General features: G+C 35.3%; 1 protein-coding gene across 1 annotated transcript in view; it reads left to right on the top strand.

The window, feature by feature from the left end:
- Positions 1-19427, top strand: part of CDH18 (cadherin 18, type 2) — a 167058-nt gene that overhangs the window by 106946 nt on the left and 40685 nt on the right. Inside the window, exon 5 of the mRNA XM_010005082.1 lies at positions 11901-12088. Coding sequence (XP_010003384.1) covers positions 11901-12088 — 188 coding nt within the window. The remainder of the gene's footprint in view (positions 1-11900; positions 12089-19427) is intronic.

The following is a 19427-nucleotide window of genomic DNA, read 5'->3' on the forward strand; positions in this document are numbered from 1 at the left end:
GGTTTTCAGTTAAATTGCTGTTCAATTTCCTTATTAGACAAAATGCTAAGTGAGACTTACTGAGGCTTGTCACATGCAGAACTGAATTCAAGGGAAGTGCTAACCAAAACTTCATATATCAAGTGTATAACTCTTTGGACAGGCTGAGACTCATCTAAACCTCAGACTCTCTTTTGGTTAGTTTCCTTTTCTCCATTGCCATACTTGTGAGTTCTGAATCTGACTCTGTCTAACTGTATGAGTACTTTATTTGAGAACATACTGGGAAGCACATCTGATTGATGTTTTTATTATTTTTTTTTACTGTAGATATAAGATCTTTCTGGCTTTGATAGACCAGTATTCACTGGGGATATGTATGGAGTATGGTATGCAAGATTGGTCCCCTTTAAAGAAACACTTTGAAAATCTACTCAGAAGTAGAAGTTGTAACTTAAATTAATTTACTGTGTTTTTTTTCTGTACTCACTCTAAACATAGATGACTTTCTTTCAAAGAAATTACTAAAAGAAGAGCTACAGTTTTCCAAACGATAAAAAAATCTCTGAGGAAGAATATGAAACATTACTGCATAATTTTATCAGTCTGATGGTTGCCATTCTGAAAGAAGTGATAATAATACTCTCTGGAATAGGAAACATAGCTGAAAAACTCTGCTTGCAAAACACAGTAGTTTATCCCAAGAGTAGGCACAGAATTGTGAATTCGGGAGAATAACCTGAAACCTCAGCTACATTTTGCCTATCAATTACTTCAGTGGATCTTGTACTGATTTATTTTGTTACTCCTTTTCTTTTTCATTACCACAGATTTCCTTTCTTTAGAGAGTCCAGTTATAAATGATTAATCTTTTTAATATAAGGTGACTGTTTTTTCCATGGGAAGATTTTTGCTGTTCAATAATCAGCATCTCTCAGTTCTTATTAGTTTTACCACTGATGGATCCACTTAGTTGATGGCTGAGGGCCCTGATTTCATAGTCATCAATTTACTACAGTAATCTGATGGAAAATATTCCATCTACTGATGACACTTAACAGACTTGAGTTTCATCAGAATTTGTTGTATACTTTTCTTTCACTAATTCTCTCTGGTCTTGTAGAATGAATAGATTCTACATGTTTTGCTTTGTTTAGAATGAATAGATTCTGATTGCATCAAGATCATCACATTAGGCAGATGCTTCCACTGGTAAGTTTTGTACATCAAGTACTAATGATTACACCCTGGACAATGTGTAGGAGATCTTTAGTTATTATATTTAGAGTCTAATTTTACAAGGAAATTATTTCCCTGATACCACATTTGTAGATTTTGATTTTTGATACCTCTAGGTTAGTTCTTTAGGGTAAGTTGGAATTTAAATACAAGTAATGGCTTAAACCATTTTTATAAACCTTGACTGCTGAGCCTTGTTTTTTTCAGGGCAATATATAGACACAGTGTGAAGCTATGTTTATGCATAAATAGTTTGGCCTCACTTTTTACTATATCATTGTATGAAAAGTACAGAGCCATGTTTGAATAGGAATGTTGTATGAAAATACTTCAGTTAGTTCTGAAAAAGTATGCTCACATCCCAGAAGTACACATTAACACTATTCTTTGCTAGTAAGGTGTCTACTATTCAGCCTTGTTATTATAACTCATTAGTTAATTAAGTGCAAAGGTATCTGTTAATTTTATTTTAGAATTTATACTCAGATATGGTCCATTCCATTTCCTCGGTTCCATTTCTAGTTCCTACAATCCTCATAAGTAACAGTCAGCATCCTCTCACTCCCACTGCTATGCACTGTATTGCTGTCCCATCTTCGAGTGACCAGTTCAGAACTATCTGCCTGCTGATTGATCATTTGCTGCTACCAAATGAGACGAGTAAAGCAGAGTTTTCTCTGACTTTCTTTTAGCAGGTCTTTCTCCTCTGTTCAACCAGAGGCTTACAGAATCCACAATGCCTCCCTTTTGTTAGATTTAACTGAAATTGATCAAGGGTTAAAAGTTATTGGGGAGAACTGAATTACAATGATTACAGAAATTTTATGTTCTCAGAAAACACAGGTTAAAAAAAAAAAAAAAAAGGTCTTGATAACTGATTTGGCTTAAGATTGCTGACATCTGGTTAACTGCACCTTGGTAAATTAGATTTTGTTCATACCTAATTTCTCATTCATTGTGTTATTTATGTGATGATGATGAGTCCAGCAATGATCCAGCGTTCAGGTAGTACTAGAAGTATTTCATTCTGGAAAGTGTTCTACATTGGAATGTTGCTTATTTAATAAGAATTTTAAAAATTATAATTACAGGAATGCCTTTTTTCGTATGTCACACCACAACATTTACTAACTTTGGCACTATTTCCAATAGCTACTAGCTGTAACATACTAATGGTAAAATGTGCTGCAATTGAATAGCCCCAAGGATAAGTTATTATGGAAGAGATTCTTAAGTCTTTTAGTAAGTCCTTAAATTAGGGTTGAAGGACATTTAGAAATTTGATTTAAAGCCAGATTTGCACAGAATCAAAATATCTCAGTTGAGGCGAGCAGCTCCAGAGCCAGCATGATCCGAAGTGGAGCGCTCCAGCACAGTGCACAGGGGGATTTCCCAAACAGGGGAATCATCAGGGGGAGTTGACAGACCTGCCAGGAGCCCAAAGCTCACATGAGAGCAGTTGATGAGACCTGGATGGGTCCAGGGGAAACTGAAGCCAAATCCAGCCCCCCATGTTTAAAAAAAGCCCTTAGAGAGTGCCAGCAACCAGGGCAGGAAAACAGGGCATGGTGCCTCAGAAAAGGTGTGGCATGAAAGTTGGCACAGAAGGGCTCACAGGGTGGACACTGAAGCTCTACCAGCTAGACCAAGGAGTGATGACATCTACTCAGCAGAAAGCCATGATCTCCCTAAACTCTGCACCCACCATGACTGATGCAGCTTCCCAGACAGAACCCCAGTGGGAACACGCAGCCATGCAGGTGTCAGGCTGCAGGCTGTGCCCAGCTCTCATGCCAGTATAGGATGGCAGCAGTGAGCACATCTGTGGAAGGTGTCCCCAGGTAAAGGACTCTTCTGCTTAATGACGGAGCTCCGGGAGGAGGTGAGTAGGTTAAGGAGTATCAGGGACTGCGAGAGAGAGATAGACTCTTGGAATTGTATCCTGCCTTCCCTGAAACAGGTCCTACAGGTAGACAGGACACATGATACAGAGGATTCCCTATGCTCTCTCCACCTGGCTGACCACAGTGACCTAAGAGATAGGGGGCAATGTTGACAAGTTCCAGCTCAGCACAGCAGGCATGTCTCCTCTGTGACTACTCCACCTTCCCAGGAGTCCTGGCATAACAGGAATGAGGCTCTGCAAGTGGCACTGAACAGCAAGGAGGATGGGGGTTCATCCATCCTGGAGGTGTCGCTGAGGTTAAATTGGTCTGAGCCCTGCGTCAAAACTGCCTTCATAAAGAAAGAAAGATGGGTCATTGTCCAAGAAGACTCTCTCCTGAAGGGAACAAAAGGCTTAAAATGCAGACCAGACCCACTTCCTAGGGAAGTCTTCTGCCTCCCTGGAGCCCAGGTTAAAGATGTGAAGAGAAAGCTTCCTATTCTGGTACAGCCATCAGATTATTATCCATTTTTGATTTTTCAGGTAGGCAGTGATGAAGTTGCTACAAGAAGCCTGAGATCAACCAAGAGAGACTTTAGGTCCTTGGATCAACTGGTTAAGGTATTAGTAGCACAAGTGGTGTCCTCCTCTATCCTTCCAGCTGCAGGGAATCATGAGGGAAGGAACAGGAAGAGCCAGCAGGTCAATACCTGGCTTGGAGCCTGGTGTCATGAGCAGAATTTTGTTTGTTGCTTTTGGTTTTTTTTAATCACAGGTCAGTTTACATTACACCAGGTTGCTGGCGACAGGTGAGGTATACCTGTCTCAAAGTGTATAAGGATTTTTGTTTCTTTTCCTCAATCTTTAGTAGTAAGAACAATTTTTCTCACATTATTCAACTCCCTGAGCTGGAAGACAGGAAAGGGGAGCAGGATGGAGTCCCCATAATCCAAGGACAAATAGTGACCTGCTACATCACTTTGGCATACACACAAGTCTATGAGGCCAGGTAGGATCCTCCCGAGTACTGAGGCAGCTGAGTGGAAATGCTCACCAATCCACTTTCTATAATGTATCAGTAATCTTGGCTAACTGGGGACGTCCTGCTTGACTGGTGGTTTGCAAATGTGATGACCATCTACAAGAAGGGCCAGAAGGAGGATCTGGGGAACTACAAGTGTGTTAGCGTGACCTTGGTGCCAGGAAAGGTTATGGAGCAAATAATCTTCAGTGTTATCATGTGTGCAGGATAACCGGGTGATCAGGTCCAGTCAACACAGGTATCTGAAAGGCATGTTCTGCTTTACTAACTTGTCTCTTTCTGTGACCCACTTAGTGAAGGAGGGAAAGGCTGTGAATGTTTACCTAGATTTTAGTAAAGCTTTTGACACAGTTTCCCACAGCATTCTCCTGGGAAAACTTGCTGCTCATTGGACTGGTATATGCTTTCCTTGGTAAAAAACTGTCTGACCAGCTGGGCCCAAAGAGTTGTTGTGCATGGAGTTAAATCCAGCTGGTGGCCAGTCACAAGCGGTGTTCCCCAGGGCTCCGTACTGGGACCAGTTCTCTTCAATATCTTTATCAATGATCTGGACAAGGGGATTGAGTGCACCCTCATCAGTAAGTTTGCAGATGACACCAAGTTGGATGGGAGTGTTGATCTGCTTGAGGGTAGAAGGGCTCTACAGACAGGTTAATTCAGAACATATTATTAGGAAACCTTAAACGACAAGGGAACATTGATATAGAAAAGACATATATATAATTACTTGTCACCTAAAAAAAATTGCAGTTGATTAGGTGTAAATAGTATTTCAGTATAGACTTTTAAAATTATATTTTTAGCTACATAAATCAGTTTTTTGTTATCTGTATAAGAAAATATAGTTAGCAAGATTTTCTTTTCTTAAGTGTTAGAATTGTCCTTAAAATTGCTTTTACAATCTGGAAAGACATTTAATGGGCTGTATGTGTTCTAGAAGCAGTATTTGTTGTTAAAGGCTATGAAAATTGGTTATAGTAAATATTCACATAATAGTCACACATCATAATTTTGCTGTGAGTATTTTTCATCTCTCATATTAAGGAGATTTTTTTTCAGTAATTGTGTTCATAAATTGTGTACTCAGGTTCCAAAGTGACTGACTAGTGAGTGACATTTCCTTTATAATTGCAGTTAGTATTTATTACACTGATTTTCTGCCTTTACAGAGAATCATCACAAGTAAATCTCCAAGCCCCATGACCTTTATTTTTCTTTGTTTATAAATGGCTCAAGTTTCACATCAGAAGGTGAACGTGAGGCAGGCAAATGTGACCTAGCAAGCTTCCATTGTGGCCAATTTTCAGAACTTGTGTTTCCTGTTTACTGTGACAGCCAGGACGCCATACAAAAGGGAAAAATTCTATTACATGCTGGTATTACCTGTTGAAGGTGTGTGACTTAAATATGCCAGGCCAAAAGACAACAGCTGATAGTCTTAAAATTAAGAGAAATATGGTCCTTTCTTGATTCTCTAGTAGTATTTAGAATCACCTGTCTAGCAAGGCACCTGCACAAGGGCAATGGGCTGTTTAAAAAGCAGCTAGCATCAATAATGTTCTGAGGAAATCTGTAAAAGGGACAAGATTCAGTGATCTGAGTGATTTTCTAAATTTTGTCTGATGTTGTATCTAACATGCTAGAATCAATCATTACTTTATGATATAATTAAAGAGATGCACTTGTGAGATGAAGAATACATTGTTTAAGAGATTATGTTCATCAAGCACCCTAGAGAGTTCAGATACAATGAATAAAATACATATATATATATATTAGTACATGCTTCCATAAACTAGGCAAATATTTCATAAAGTTATTTGTTTAATGTTCTTCTTCTTCTATTTGTTTGTGAGACTATTGATGTATTCTTGTATTTGAAGTTAAAGCTACCAAATTGTTTCATTTGTCATCAAAATCTGACATAAGTTGTTTAACAGTATTTGATCCCTTAGGAAGTCTTATAGTACTCTGTTTCTTGAGTATGATAAGTGTGATTCCCATTATCAGTTTTCCTATGCTAAAAATAAAGGAATTAAATGTAGTACTTTTTGAGATTATTTAAATATCTGATTTGAAAACTCTCCTTTAACAAAGATTTACTACAATAAAACTTGATCAAGGAATTGTTTACAGAATCAAATATGAAGGGAAGCTTGGAAGGCCAAAAAATATATTTATTTCAAAGTCTGACTAAATATTTGTAGAAAATGTGTGTTCTGTATTCTGAGCTTTGACATCAACTATGTGCATCAGCTTTGCTCCTGATAGTAGGATAAGTTTAACAATATTTTTTATTTCACTTAATAGCTCATTGTCTTTGAGGATTTCTATGTACAAAGTAGATTATTCATTACATATACCATAAATATAAAACTAATTTTGAAATACTCTAGATAAAGAAAAACAAACTTTTTCTTTTCTTTTCTTTTCTTTTCTTTTCTTTTCTTTTCTTTTCTTTTCTTTTCTTTTCTTTTCTTTTCTTTTCTTTTCTTTTCTTTTCTTTTCTTTTCTTTTCTTTTCTTTTCTTTTCTTTTCTTTTCTTTTCTTTTCTTTTCTTTTCTTTTCTTTTCTTTTCTTTTCTTTTCTTTTCTTTTCTTTTCTTTTCTTTTCTTTTCTTTTCTTTTCTTTTCTTTTCTTTTCTTTTCTTTTCTTTTCTTTTCTTTTCTTTTCTTTTCTTTTCTTTTCTTTTCTTTTCTTTTCTTTTCTTTTCTTTTCTTTTCTTTTTTTCTTTCCTTTTCTTTCCTTTTCTTTCCTTTTCTTTCCTTTTCTTTCCTTTTCTTTTCTATAAGGAATCCGAATAAAGCAGCAAGGGGTTTGCAAGTGAGAGGGGTTGTTTGCTTTCTTTGGTCTGTTTACTTGATGGTGAATTTGGACCACTCAGTTTTAAGAGTTGTTGGTCAAAGTTGTCCTTTATGAAGATAAATCCCAATGGAAGCACAATCCTAACTGTGCTGATGCAAGGGAAAAACAAACGAACAAATGAAAAACGATACCAAAGACAGTCCAAATGGAGTACATTCTTTTTACAGGTGTTGGTATTGCTCTCTGCTGACCCATGCTGCCTGATGTGGTCCTCCTTGAAAATGGCATAGAATATGCTCAACACAGCATCACTCTAGAGATGCCTACAGATCACACCCAACCATTAAGTTGGTCATTAGTGATGATTATGGAGTGTACATGTTGTTTTTCCCACATCATTCACATAGAAAATGTGTATTGGGCATTCAATACCAACAGGAAACTACTGAATCTGAAAATCCAGGAAACCTCATTTTCTTTCTGTTTTGGCTTTTACCCGTGAGTGGCTTAAACTTAACACTTTCTAGAAGAAGTCAGGATACTTTTGATCTCTGAGAATTACTCAGGAAGTTCTCAGGTACTTTTAGTTACTGTCTGTAAAGGCAAAGTTGCATAGAATATAAAATAAACTCACCATTGATTATAATCTTAACGAGAAACGTAACTCCTTCTTTGTACTGACATGTCAGAAGCGCAGGCAAGGGGATGCACAAGTCTTTTTCCAGGCAATAGAGTCTATTGCATCTAAGAAGAGTGTTGATAATTGACACAAGAGTGTTAGTTCTCTGGAGTTTCAAGGCAAGCAATGTGTCTGAGTTGTGAAGATTAGTTTAGTGTCACATTTGCAAATAAGAAATCACTTCACTTACATTTCAAATACTTAGAAAATGCAAAAGCATTGTTCTCTTGGCAGGGAAGAAGAATAAGCCAAACATACATCTTAGAAATGTCTTCCTTAGTTTAGCTGTATGGAAGAGATGTTGTCATCAAAAGGAATTTTCAGAACAAAAATAGTAGACATAAAATTGACTGAGCTTTTGGAATCGTAAAATTTACTCTATTCATAATGGTGATGGATTAAAATGTATTTTATTACATTAAAAATAAACATAGTGAAGAAAGATGTGGCAAATATCCAAGAATACTGTGAGAAATGGACTTCTAAAACTCTGCAGTCTCAAAAGAGAAATCCAGAATAAACTATTACATATAATGAAAACAAGTATCTCTGTGAATGAAGAATAATTTCATAGTAGAAAGCCACCAAGCAAGATTGAGCACAGTCCACCATTGGAACTGCACTTAAGTTTTATCAGAGATACCAGCAGTAAAACATGAGATGCAAACTCATTAAAGCCAAGAACACAGATCCATGTGGAGCATCCAGAAGGTCATCTGACCCAAACCTCTGCTTAAGCCAAGTCCAGTTAGATCAGTTCGCTAAGGGTCTTGCCTAGATAAGCTTTGAAATGTCATTTTCCAAGTTCTTTTCTGCAAAACTACTTTAATGGTGGGTGGCTCCAAGCATGTACAGGCGGATGGCATTATTCCTGCTTTGGTGTGGTTACTGACTGCTGTGGGGTTCCTGTCAGCCCATTTCTCCAGTCTGTCTAGGAGCTTTTGAACAGCAGCCCTGCCTTCCTGCACACTGACCACTTTTCCCCAAGTTGGTATTGTCCACTTACTTGCTGTGAATACATGCAACCTATCATTCAGTTCATTAATCAAGACATTCAATATTATCAGCCCCTGTTTTTGGTTCCTGAACAATTAATCTTAATTGGCTGCCAGTTGAATTTTGACTGATACTCATGAGACTTCGAGCCTGACTCAATGTCCCTTTACTCTCTACATCTTATCAATTTAACTAATGAATATTCAGTTAGTTAAGTTCAAGTAACATTTCTTCACATAGAACTTTAATACACATATAGGATATGATACTATTTTATATTAAGGCGATCAGTTGCTCTTTTTATCAATTTACTAGTAGATAGACAAAGGCATTTGTGTATGAGCTGTGCTGTAAGAGTTTTGGTGCAGAACAGAACCTGATCCTCAGGGCTCATAACTTTCCAAACAGTTTTTAGAGAGTTGAGAAAGACTCAGAAGAAGAATAATAAATTCACAGTACACCCATCCCACATTATGTTGATGTCCTATCAAAATGTATTCAATACCCAAAGGAAATTTTTGGTTGAGCATTTAGCTAGATTCTCTACTTTCCAGTAATAAAGTTTATAATGATTCAGTGTTTACTAAGAACATTTCCAATTTCCACCACTAGTCTAAAAAATGTCTATATTTTATCTAACCTTCATGTTGCTGAATTTTATCCTCTTATGTGTTTGTTGGTTTTAGTTAGTATTGTTTGTAAGCATCTATTTGGCTCATGTTCATGAGTCATCTGCTGTCTCTGTGATGCAGTGGTTAAATACTCTTTGGGAGACATTTCTGACCTTATTGTCTAGGAGTGTTTATTTTTTAACAGTTTTAATTAATTCATTTTTAGAAACATTTCAGTTGTACAAATACTGATAAATAATTAATTGGTGATTTTTAATACTTGTTTTGCTTAAAGCTTAAGTATTTCAGAATGTTTGAAGCTAGTATCAGTAAAATGATTTCTGAAACAGATGGCTAACACTTGGGGTGTGATTATAAAGCAGAGTGTAATGTCATGTGGATATATTTGAACTAGATCGACTACTGGAAGTCTCAAATTACTTCACCCTATCTTATGGGTTATAACACCTCCAGTTCCTGAAGTGGTTTGATTATGTAACATATTCTTTATGGCCACTCCATAACATATTCTTTATGGCCTCAAACTTTTCCTTTTTGGAACGCATTAGTCAGAATAAAAGTGTCAGAAGACCACATTTCACATTTATTTTAACAATAAGTAAATGTCAAAATGAATCTCATCCCATCACTATAATTTTATGTATGAAATAAAACAACCAGTAATATGAAAATGCCAGTTGACATAATCTGTAAGCACAAAGCATTGCAAAAGAATGCATGGCACATAATTTTCTTTGAGATTTTTTAATATGGCTGTTATATGCATATCAAAGAATTGCATCAAATAATTTACTGTGCATTTTAATTGAAACAACTACTAAGCAATTTTCCTGTTACATCAGTGTTGATTTATTATCTTTTTTATATCATAAATTATACTTTTTCGTTGTTGTTGTTCTGCTGGTTATTTCTTCTTTCTGTTGAGATTTCTTCATGCACAGTAACCTGTTTTTGTTTTCCTAGGAAACCTCTTTCTTTTTGGACTAACCAAGTGTATTATACTTGTACATCCTTCCCACTATTTTTTAAAAATTAGTGTTACTGGCTAGTTTCATTAAAAAAAATAAATCTTCAAGACTATATATAAGTCTAGGAACCACTATGGAAGTAATTAGACAAATTTGTAACAAAAAGGTCTATTTCCTAACAAGTGACTAAAGTTAGTTGTATTATAGTGATAAAATCACTTTTCACTTCAGTTGCAACTTCTGTAGTTTCACAGTTTCTTCAGTCCATCCAACTAATAGTGTTTTTCTGCCTCAGTGCAGATTTAAATTTTACCTTTCTCTTTCTACATGCCTTCTGAGGCTACCTCTGCACTCATCCTAGCTGGTTTAAACTTGACAAACTAACAACATGTTAGCTTAATGATAGGTAGCATCATCTGATCCACTCTCCTGCATCTCCTTCTTGCGCCATAGCATTCATGGTCACAGCATGTTGAAGAGGAATATAGAAAAAACTTTCTGGGGTTTCAAAAGATGTATTATAACAGAAGTTGTCTTTTTGATCTCTTTTCTGTATTAGTGGTTGGCCTGAGATGTCTACTGTGCACACTGCAGGGGAGGAATTTGGATGAGAGTTTATTTGGGTTGCTGGGTTTTTTTGGTGTGTGCACACATTCTATTGAATGTGTATTCTCCTTTTCATTGCTGGTAGGTTTCAGCATCCCTGTGGTGTTACAACACTAGGATTATTGGAGAAAATTTCTTTGAGCTGTTTTTCTGCCCTAGTTTCAGAATGAAATTGAGGTTTATGTAATCACATTGTGTCTGTTTGCCACTTTTTTCTCCCGTGGCCTCTTCATGTACCCCAGGTAACTTTGTAACTGTTGGGAGATTTAAACCAAAAGTACAGAGACAGTTAAGACAATATTTTTTTCAGAAAAATGTTTCATTTTCTAATGATTAACCTAACACATTATAAAAAAAATTGAAAGGACATCATAGCTGTTCTGGATGCTTTTTATGGGCACAACTGTGTAATACTTTTATGTATCCATTATATTTATTTTCCTTTATTGTGGATACTAAGTAAAATTTGTGTGCAAAGGGTTTTGTGCTGCAATGAAGCCACTGCAAAATGGTAATGGTAAAATATAAAAAAGTATTGCATTTTTCTGTAGAAAAAAATAGGTGCTGATTGAGTAGTGTGAAATATTGATACAATGTTTCAAAACTTATTAAGATTTCAGAACAAAAACTATAAACATAAATATCGCATAAAAATGTTTTTTAGTGAAAAAATACTGATTTGACTACTCATTTGATGATTAGTTGGTGAAGATAAATTTATTTTGCTTATGGAGAAGATAAATTTTAAAAAATACTGGTGTGAAGTAAGCTTCAGAATTAATTTTTGTGTTATGTCATGAAGAGCAAAAATAACTTTAAAAACCAATATCCTGCATTAGATTATTTGAGTTTTGAGTAGGGAATTAAGGCATCCCAGGTAAAATACAATTCCCTTTTGAATTCTTTCAGGAATCTAAAAAAGTTCATAAGCTTATTTGTTGGGTTTGCATATGAGATACTCTTCCATTTACTCAGGAGTGTTTAAAGTACATAAGACTTCTCTAATTTAGTTTGCCTACAAAATATTCAAGCTATTGTGTTGTGTTTTGTTTTGTTTTTCCCCCTTCAGAACATTATCAACTCTATGTTCCTGAATCAGCTCAAGTTGGATCAGCCGTTGGTAAAATCAAAGCAAATGATGCAGATACTGGTTCAAATGCAGATATGAAGTACACAATTATAAATGGTGATGGCTCTGGGGTGTTCTCCATATCCACTGACAAAGAAACAAGGGAAGGGATTCTTTCCCTGAAGAAGGTAAGGAATAGACTTTGAAAGTTCCCTGTGTATGTCATTAAAATAGAATGATGAATGCTGAATAAGCATATAGCATAAAGAAAATATTTTACAGTGCAAACCTATGGAATCATGAACTTCAGTAACATAAGCTTCTCCATGTTGCTTCCTGAGGCACTTTAAATCTTTGCAGGAAAAGCAGGAAGAAAAGAAATTCAAGGAAAAAATCACAGCAGTTATTTATGTTTTCTGTGGTTTTTCAATGGTCACAAATGGTGTTTCCCAGGGCTCAGTGCTGGGGATACTCCTGTTTAGTATCTTTATCAACAACCTGGATGAGGAGATTGAGAACACCCTCTCTAAGTAAGCAGATGACACCAAGTTAGGTGGGATTGTTGATTTGCCTGAGGGTAGGAGAGTTCTTCAGAGGGACCAGTACAGGCCAGATAGATGGGCTGATGCCAATCATATGGACTTTAACAAGACCTAGTGTCAAGTCCTGCACTTGGGCCACAACAACCCCAGCAGTGCTACAGACTTGTGGCAGAGAGTCTGGAAAGCTGCTTAGTAGAAAGATACCTGAGTGTGTTGATTGACAGCTGGCTGAAATGAATCAGCAGTCTGCCCAGATGGCCAAGAAAGTCAACAGCATCCCAGCCTGCATCAGGAATAGTGTTGCCAGCAGGTCTAGAGAACTTATTGTCCTGCTGTACTTGACACTGGTGAAGATGCACCTTGTGTACTGCGTTAAGTTTTGGGGGCTACAGTATAAGAAAAAAAATCAATGTGCTGGAGTGGGTACAGAGAAGGGCAACTACGCTGGTGAAGGCTCTTGAGGATAAGTCTTATGAGAAGCAGCTGAGGGGGCTGGGCTATTTAGTTTGGAGAAAAGAAGGCTGAAGGGATATTTTACTGCTCCTCTGTTCTCACAAGGAACAGGACAAGAGAAAATTGTTTCAAGTTGCACTGGAACAGGCTGCTCAGGGAAGTAACACCCATACATGTGTTTAAAAGTCTTATAGATAGGGTTCTTGGGCACCCAGTTTAGCAGTGAACTTGATAAAGTTAGGTTAATGGTTGGTATTGATGATTTTAAAGGTATTTTCCAACATAAATTATTCTATGATTCTATCTATTATTATAATAAATTAAATCTTACTGAATTTTAGAAAAAGTTAAGATAGTTTAATTTTTCTGAATGATGGCTTTGCAATTTAAATAAGTTAATCTTTACACAGAAAGTTTCTCTGTGGCAATGAGTGTATAGTTTAGTTTTCACTGAATGTTATTAATTTACTTTCTTGGCAGCTGGTATCTTAAAGTTCAAGTATTGTATAATGTAAACATTGACTTGCTTATAAGGACTCAAAATATAACTGGTCAAGCCATCACACAGTTTCATTTATATGAATTTCCTATATTATCCCAGTATATTGAAACTATTTATTATAAAGTGTTCTTGCCTTTTAATGTCATTCTTAACAGAATTCCATGCTCAAATCTAATTACATAGGTTGTTTCATCTCCATATTAAGTTTTCTGCACTGAGTTTATAGTGAACATTTTCTGAAGTGGCTGCCAACTTATGCTAATATTATATGGCTAGATTTAAATTTACTTTTATAATAACCAAGACAGATAGCTTACTATATGTAATATTTTTATTTTTTTTTTTAAAGCCTTTCCAACAAAGGGAAATAGTTTATTGAGTTCAGCTTTTCACTTGAACTAACAGACATCAATTAGCAATTCTCATGTGGATTAGTTGTTATTGAGTTGTGTATGCAGCAATTATATCCATGCAGCATAAAAAATAAAAGTGAATTTGTATTCCTATTGCAATATACATTTTGTGTCTGATTAACATTAGGAGAGTGAGAACAAGAGAAAAAATGGAAAAGAGAAAAAATTAAAACCATTATAGAGAATGTTGCTGTTTTGCATCTGAATAGATATGTATGTATATAAATTTTAATTTAATATCTTAAAATACTTAGAAACTGAAGGAAATATTATTTTTATAATTAAAAATTATTTTTAAGGGGTTGCTATCTCAGCTAGTATCTTAAGCTTTAATTCAGTGTCTTCTTATAAAGGTTGTGTAATGCCCAGATCTTTCAGCTACATAAATGTAAACTGTCTCTTTTGTATCACAGAAGTTATTTCCTGGTGGCCTTGATGTATCTAATGCCATGACCTGTTATATCTTCTTCAAAATGATAAATTCTCTGTTTAAAAATTCATCATTACTATAGTTTGTTAAATGCAACATTTAGGAATGTTGAGAACATGAATCAGAAAGGAAGTATTTGCAACAAAATTAAGAACATCACACTTAAAATGTGTGAAATCACATTTCTTACTTTTTTGGCCAAAAAAATTACTTCATATACATTTCCACTGTGTTTTAGAATATGAAAAAATCATAGGGTGCCTGTTCTTATGCATACACATGACAATGATTTTAGTAATTTTTCCATCAAGACAAGAAAGGCTGTGTTTTTCTTAGGTAATTCACATTTCAGTTGAGCAGAAATTCAGCACTTTAAGTTACATAAATTCGTATGGAGTACCTCTGTTATTTCCTCAGAGGAGTTATAATATCCCCTTGTACAGCACAAAAATGTAATCTCATTTTTAAAATAGTTTTTTTAGTCAGATCTTGTATGCAGTTTTATCAGTATTTTATATAGTGTGTGTTGTAATTACTTTTAATTTAGATTGGGTTTGAAGCTGAACTAGTTTAATAGCCTACCCAAAACAGGTAATGTCTGCCAAGAACAGAATCAGTTTTCTTTCATATGTTAGATGCTAGTACCTTATGTAACAGTAGAATGAAATTATTTGTCCTCTTCTAATACTTTTCTGGAAGAATGCATATTAAGTACATCAGAAAATGCAGAAGTAAATATCTTACTGTGTCTGGAGGTCTGAAGTCCTCCTCAAACCTTTCGAAATTTCACTTTTTTTAGGTTCTGATGCAAAAATAAAATTTCTCAGCACCTCCATGCTAGGCTGATAACATAAGTCTTGTAAGGAATCTTTTCTAGTCTCCTTCTGGACTGACCGACAACATCCAGTACTTTCATCATCTCTCCTGTTGACAAGCCCTGTGGAGCTACCTTTCAGTCTCAAAGGTTCTGCTACATAGGGAAGATTGCATACTGTCATGAAGGATTTATCCTTTGCTTTATGCAGTTCCTAGTTTGAATGGCAGACTAAAGGAAACCAAAACAAAAAAGCACAGTAAAAGCCGTTATTCTCTGGATCCTTTGAAGAATGGCTGTTCAATATTTCCCTACCTTGTTGTGACTTTTGCAGAAGTATGCCATACTTTCTTGATGTCAAGTCAGTCAGGAACATTCAAGCTTCCCAGAAATAAAAAGTCTTAACAGCCCATTTCTCTTCCATTTTGTATAATGAGACTGGAAATGCTCAGGAAGCAGCTATTTATATCTGATAAAATTCTTCGTTCCTTTTGGGAGCCTGGTACTAGAAACACAAACTACAATATAATGAAGAACGGTATTTTCCAGAAGCTGGTTGCTTGAGCTACATTTACTACTTTCAGTTTTGCATGAAAATCAGAATAAGCAGTGAATACATACTGGAGATATGTGGCTAATGGTCATGGAAAGTCATTATGCTTTGGGAAAATAAAACATGAACAAAAACTATATTTTGGTCCATCAAAAATTTAAAAGTTTTGGTTTTTGTCCAGGAAAGAGTTCATGATCTTCAGTGTTGGGACAATTTTAAGTAAATCTAGATTTCTAGAATGGCAGAATAGTGCTTCCTCTCCTACCTTACAGCTAATGCCTGAGATAGGCAACAGATGTTCAAGGCCTGTGAGTTAAATGAAGGAGAATTTAAATTTAGGTTTTACACATGAAGAGTGAACATCATTGCAAGCAATTTATTTGAGTATTTGCTTCTCATGGAGAAAGTAAGGGGTCAGAAAAAACAAAACCACATATTTATGTTTGGTTATTTGGAGTTAAATGAGTCCTATTAAAAAATTGATGGAATAGTTGAAATATTTCCTTTGTAAATGTGAATTGTTTTTTATTAGAATTTTAATTCCCAAACTCTTCCTGAATTAGAATAGCTTAGTTTTTTTAAGCTGAATGTTATGATTAATAAATTATATGTAAAAAAGAAAAAAAGGAGAAGATGGCAATTAAAACCTCCTACTGGTAAACAGCTCAGATTACCTGAAATAACTGATGAGTCTATGAGCAAATTTCTTTTAAGCACGTTAGACAGGCTATGAACGGAAATCCAAGTTTTTCTTCAAATGAAAGCTAAATGTCTATTTTAACACATACACAGTGTTGAAGGAGAAGCCTAACAAAATACAGTTCTATAGATTCAAATTGCAACCAGATTTCTGGTTTTTAATATTTTTACCAAAAGGAAATGTGATATAACAACTGTAGTCATGAGTTGTTCAAAGATGTGGATTGTCACAGGACTTACTTTACTTGTAAAGTTCCTTACTGCTCCTTGGGAGAGAACAAGGTAAAAAAAATTTAATTGTGACCCCTGGTAATAGTAAGGCTTAGCATAGTATGTATTTTTCTATCTAAAATAGCTCAGTGTTGAAAATAATGTTGTTTTTTCACTTCTGTGAACCACAGTGCAGGAGAGTAGACTGTTTTTCTCTTATGTCGCAGCATCTGATTCTTTAATTCAGAGACAAGAAGAAAGGAGAAAATCAAAGTAAAAAAACAGCCTTGGCTATGGTTAAAGTGTCAGCTTTTTCTAATTATTAGGATGGATTATTCTTGTATTTCTGGACAAAGAAAAAAAAAGTGTTGATATTTTCTGATTTAATAACTATACAAAAGAAAGAAACAATACTTTGGGCTTTGTATGATTCTATTTGTGTTTTCTGGGAGAAATTAATCTTCCTATCCAACCTAATCCAATCACTGTCAGTATAAGCTCAATTTAGTTTTTAAAAAAAAGGGTCAGATTTACAATTTGAAACCCTATTGTAAACTTTTTAAATCTTAGAACATATTTGCTCCAGAGCAATGGAAATTCCTATTTCATATTTTCCTGCTCATAAATGAAATACAACATAAATTAATGATTGACATCTGAGTTAGAATTTACTAAACTTATATTTCTTTATAAATTTGAGTGCTATACTCAACTCACTTTTTTTTTTTTTTTTTTTTTTTTTTTTTTTTTTTTTTTTCTTTTTCTTTTTAATTGTAGTATACTTATCAAGCTGTAGTAAAATGCCATGCCTTTAAAATTTTAATTTTTAATTCAGGAAAGGGAGATGGAGAAAGAAAAAGACAAAAAAATCTCATACTATTAGAGTAAAGAGAATGAATTAATTGTCCTTCAATACATAGAGGAGAAATCAAAGGAATATCTAGCATATGTAAATCCTGACCAACTCAATTTCTTATATGTGATCAGTTAAATTCACGGATTTTATCTACAAGGTACACACTGACATTGACAATTCACATTGAGTTCTTCATATTTCTTTCCATAAGTATTACTTTTCCACTCTTCAGGTTGATAGGAAGTACCAGTTTAGCCTTGACTGAAGATCTGAATACTTGTACTGACCTCTTTTCAGCCAGGCTTTCAGGTCCACACAGAACACTACTGGTTGTAGTAGAATTCTGCCATGCCATAAAATCATGATAATTTCTATTGTATATAAAAAAAAAACCAAACAAACTTACATGTGTATTCAGGTTCTTTTAGTATCATGCCTGTGTCCTAACAATGTTGGAAATTTAATGGTGGTATATATATATATGTCTGTGCAACTGTCTACTTTGTTTGTTGTAATAATAAATATGAACCTACCTATCCTTTCTTATAAATTGGCTAAAGCCAGGTATTTGTAACCCACTAAGTACTGAGGTGTCTATTATCAATAAAGATTTCTCAACATAGAAACACATTTTAAAAACTGCAATCTGCAACTTTGAAATCTGTTCTATAACTGCATGGTCTAGCGTATTTTGGTGAAATGGATAAGTGGCAACACTGCATGCTTCGTGTCCTCTGAGGTTTACTTATTTCCCAGAAACTTGTCTTTGTGGAAGTGTAGGCAGATACTTAGAAGGGTTCAAAAAATTACAACAGGGATTATCCTTGATACTTCAGTGTGTAAACAGCTTCAGTCCTAAGTGCCTCATTATGTGGTAGCTCTGTTAGGTTTTCTCCCATAGGCCTTGTCGTCATTGTCATTGCCGGTCCCTGCAGTCAGCCCCTACAGTCATTATAGTACAATTTTGAGCTGAGAGACTGGCTCATACTCTATCTGGAAAGTGGGGACATGCTATGATTACAGAAGAGTTTGGAAGAGACTGACAGTTCTTCATTTATTTTTTTTTTTTTCCTCTGCAAAATCAAGAAAAAGGTAGTTACTCAGATCATAAACTGGGGTAAAAGAGTTTTGCATTTTTGCTATTGATTACTAGTTTTTGGAACAGTTTCTTAAGATATTTAACACATCTAAGCTGAACTGGTATTTTTAAAAGCTATTTCAGGATGGCTGTCTCAATGGGCTGTTTATGAGAAGTAGTCAGTGACTTTAGTGACATTAAAGAAACTGACTCAAAATGGTTGTGGTTGTGTACTGTGGCTTTCAGTAAAAAGCACTGTTTAATTGTATATCCAGTCATGGAGCTAAATTACCTGTGTATCTTTTATCTTGCATAAAGCAGTGTAATAGCATGGTAATATAGCATTAAAATAAGTATATAAAGTCAGTAGAATTAGTTCACAATAATCTGAAAACCAACTGAACTCAGGAGATGAAATTTTCACGTGTAAGTAGCAAGCTAGAACTGGGACTGCTAAGAAAGTATCCATGCTGTGTGATAGATGAGTCAATCCCTTAGCTTCTTCCTTCCTAGCAGGGAGGTAGGATTCCTAGTGGGAATCTATTGATTTGAATAACAGGACAATATTCAAGTGGCAGTGGTGTTTCTGTTGGGTGGTACAGCTGCGATTGTGCCTTCTATTGAGTTTTATTGGAAAATTAGGCCTTGTAGAAGGCATATCCTTGGCTGTAGAATTCCTTCTCATTTATGACTGCATTATACCCGTGCAGCACAGCAGTACATGGTGAGACTGAGGTCAAAGAGTTCTCTCTCTCATTATTACTGGTGCAGATTTTAAAAGAAAATGGTTTAGGATATCGTGATGCACTCTTTCTGATTAGAAAAGCACATAAGCACATTTAGGCTATTCTTACACATTAAAATTCCTGTTTCTTATGATAGGGAAGTGATTTTTGCCTTGTACTGAGCACTGGTGAGGCCTTACCTCAAATACTGTGTTCAGTTTTGGGCCCCTCACTACAAGAAAGACATCAAGG

The sequence above is a fragment of the Chaetura pelagica genome, unplaced genomic scaffold (genome assembly GCF_000747805.2).
Source record: "Chaetura pelagica isolate M959 unplaced genomic scaffold, ChaPel_1.0 scaffold219, whole genome shotgun sequence".
NCBI lineage: Eukaryota > Metazoa > Chordata > Aves > Apodiformes > Apodidae > Chaetura > Chaetura pelagica.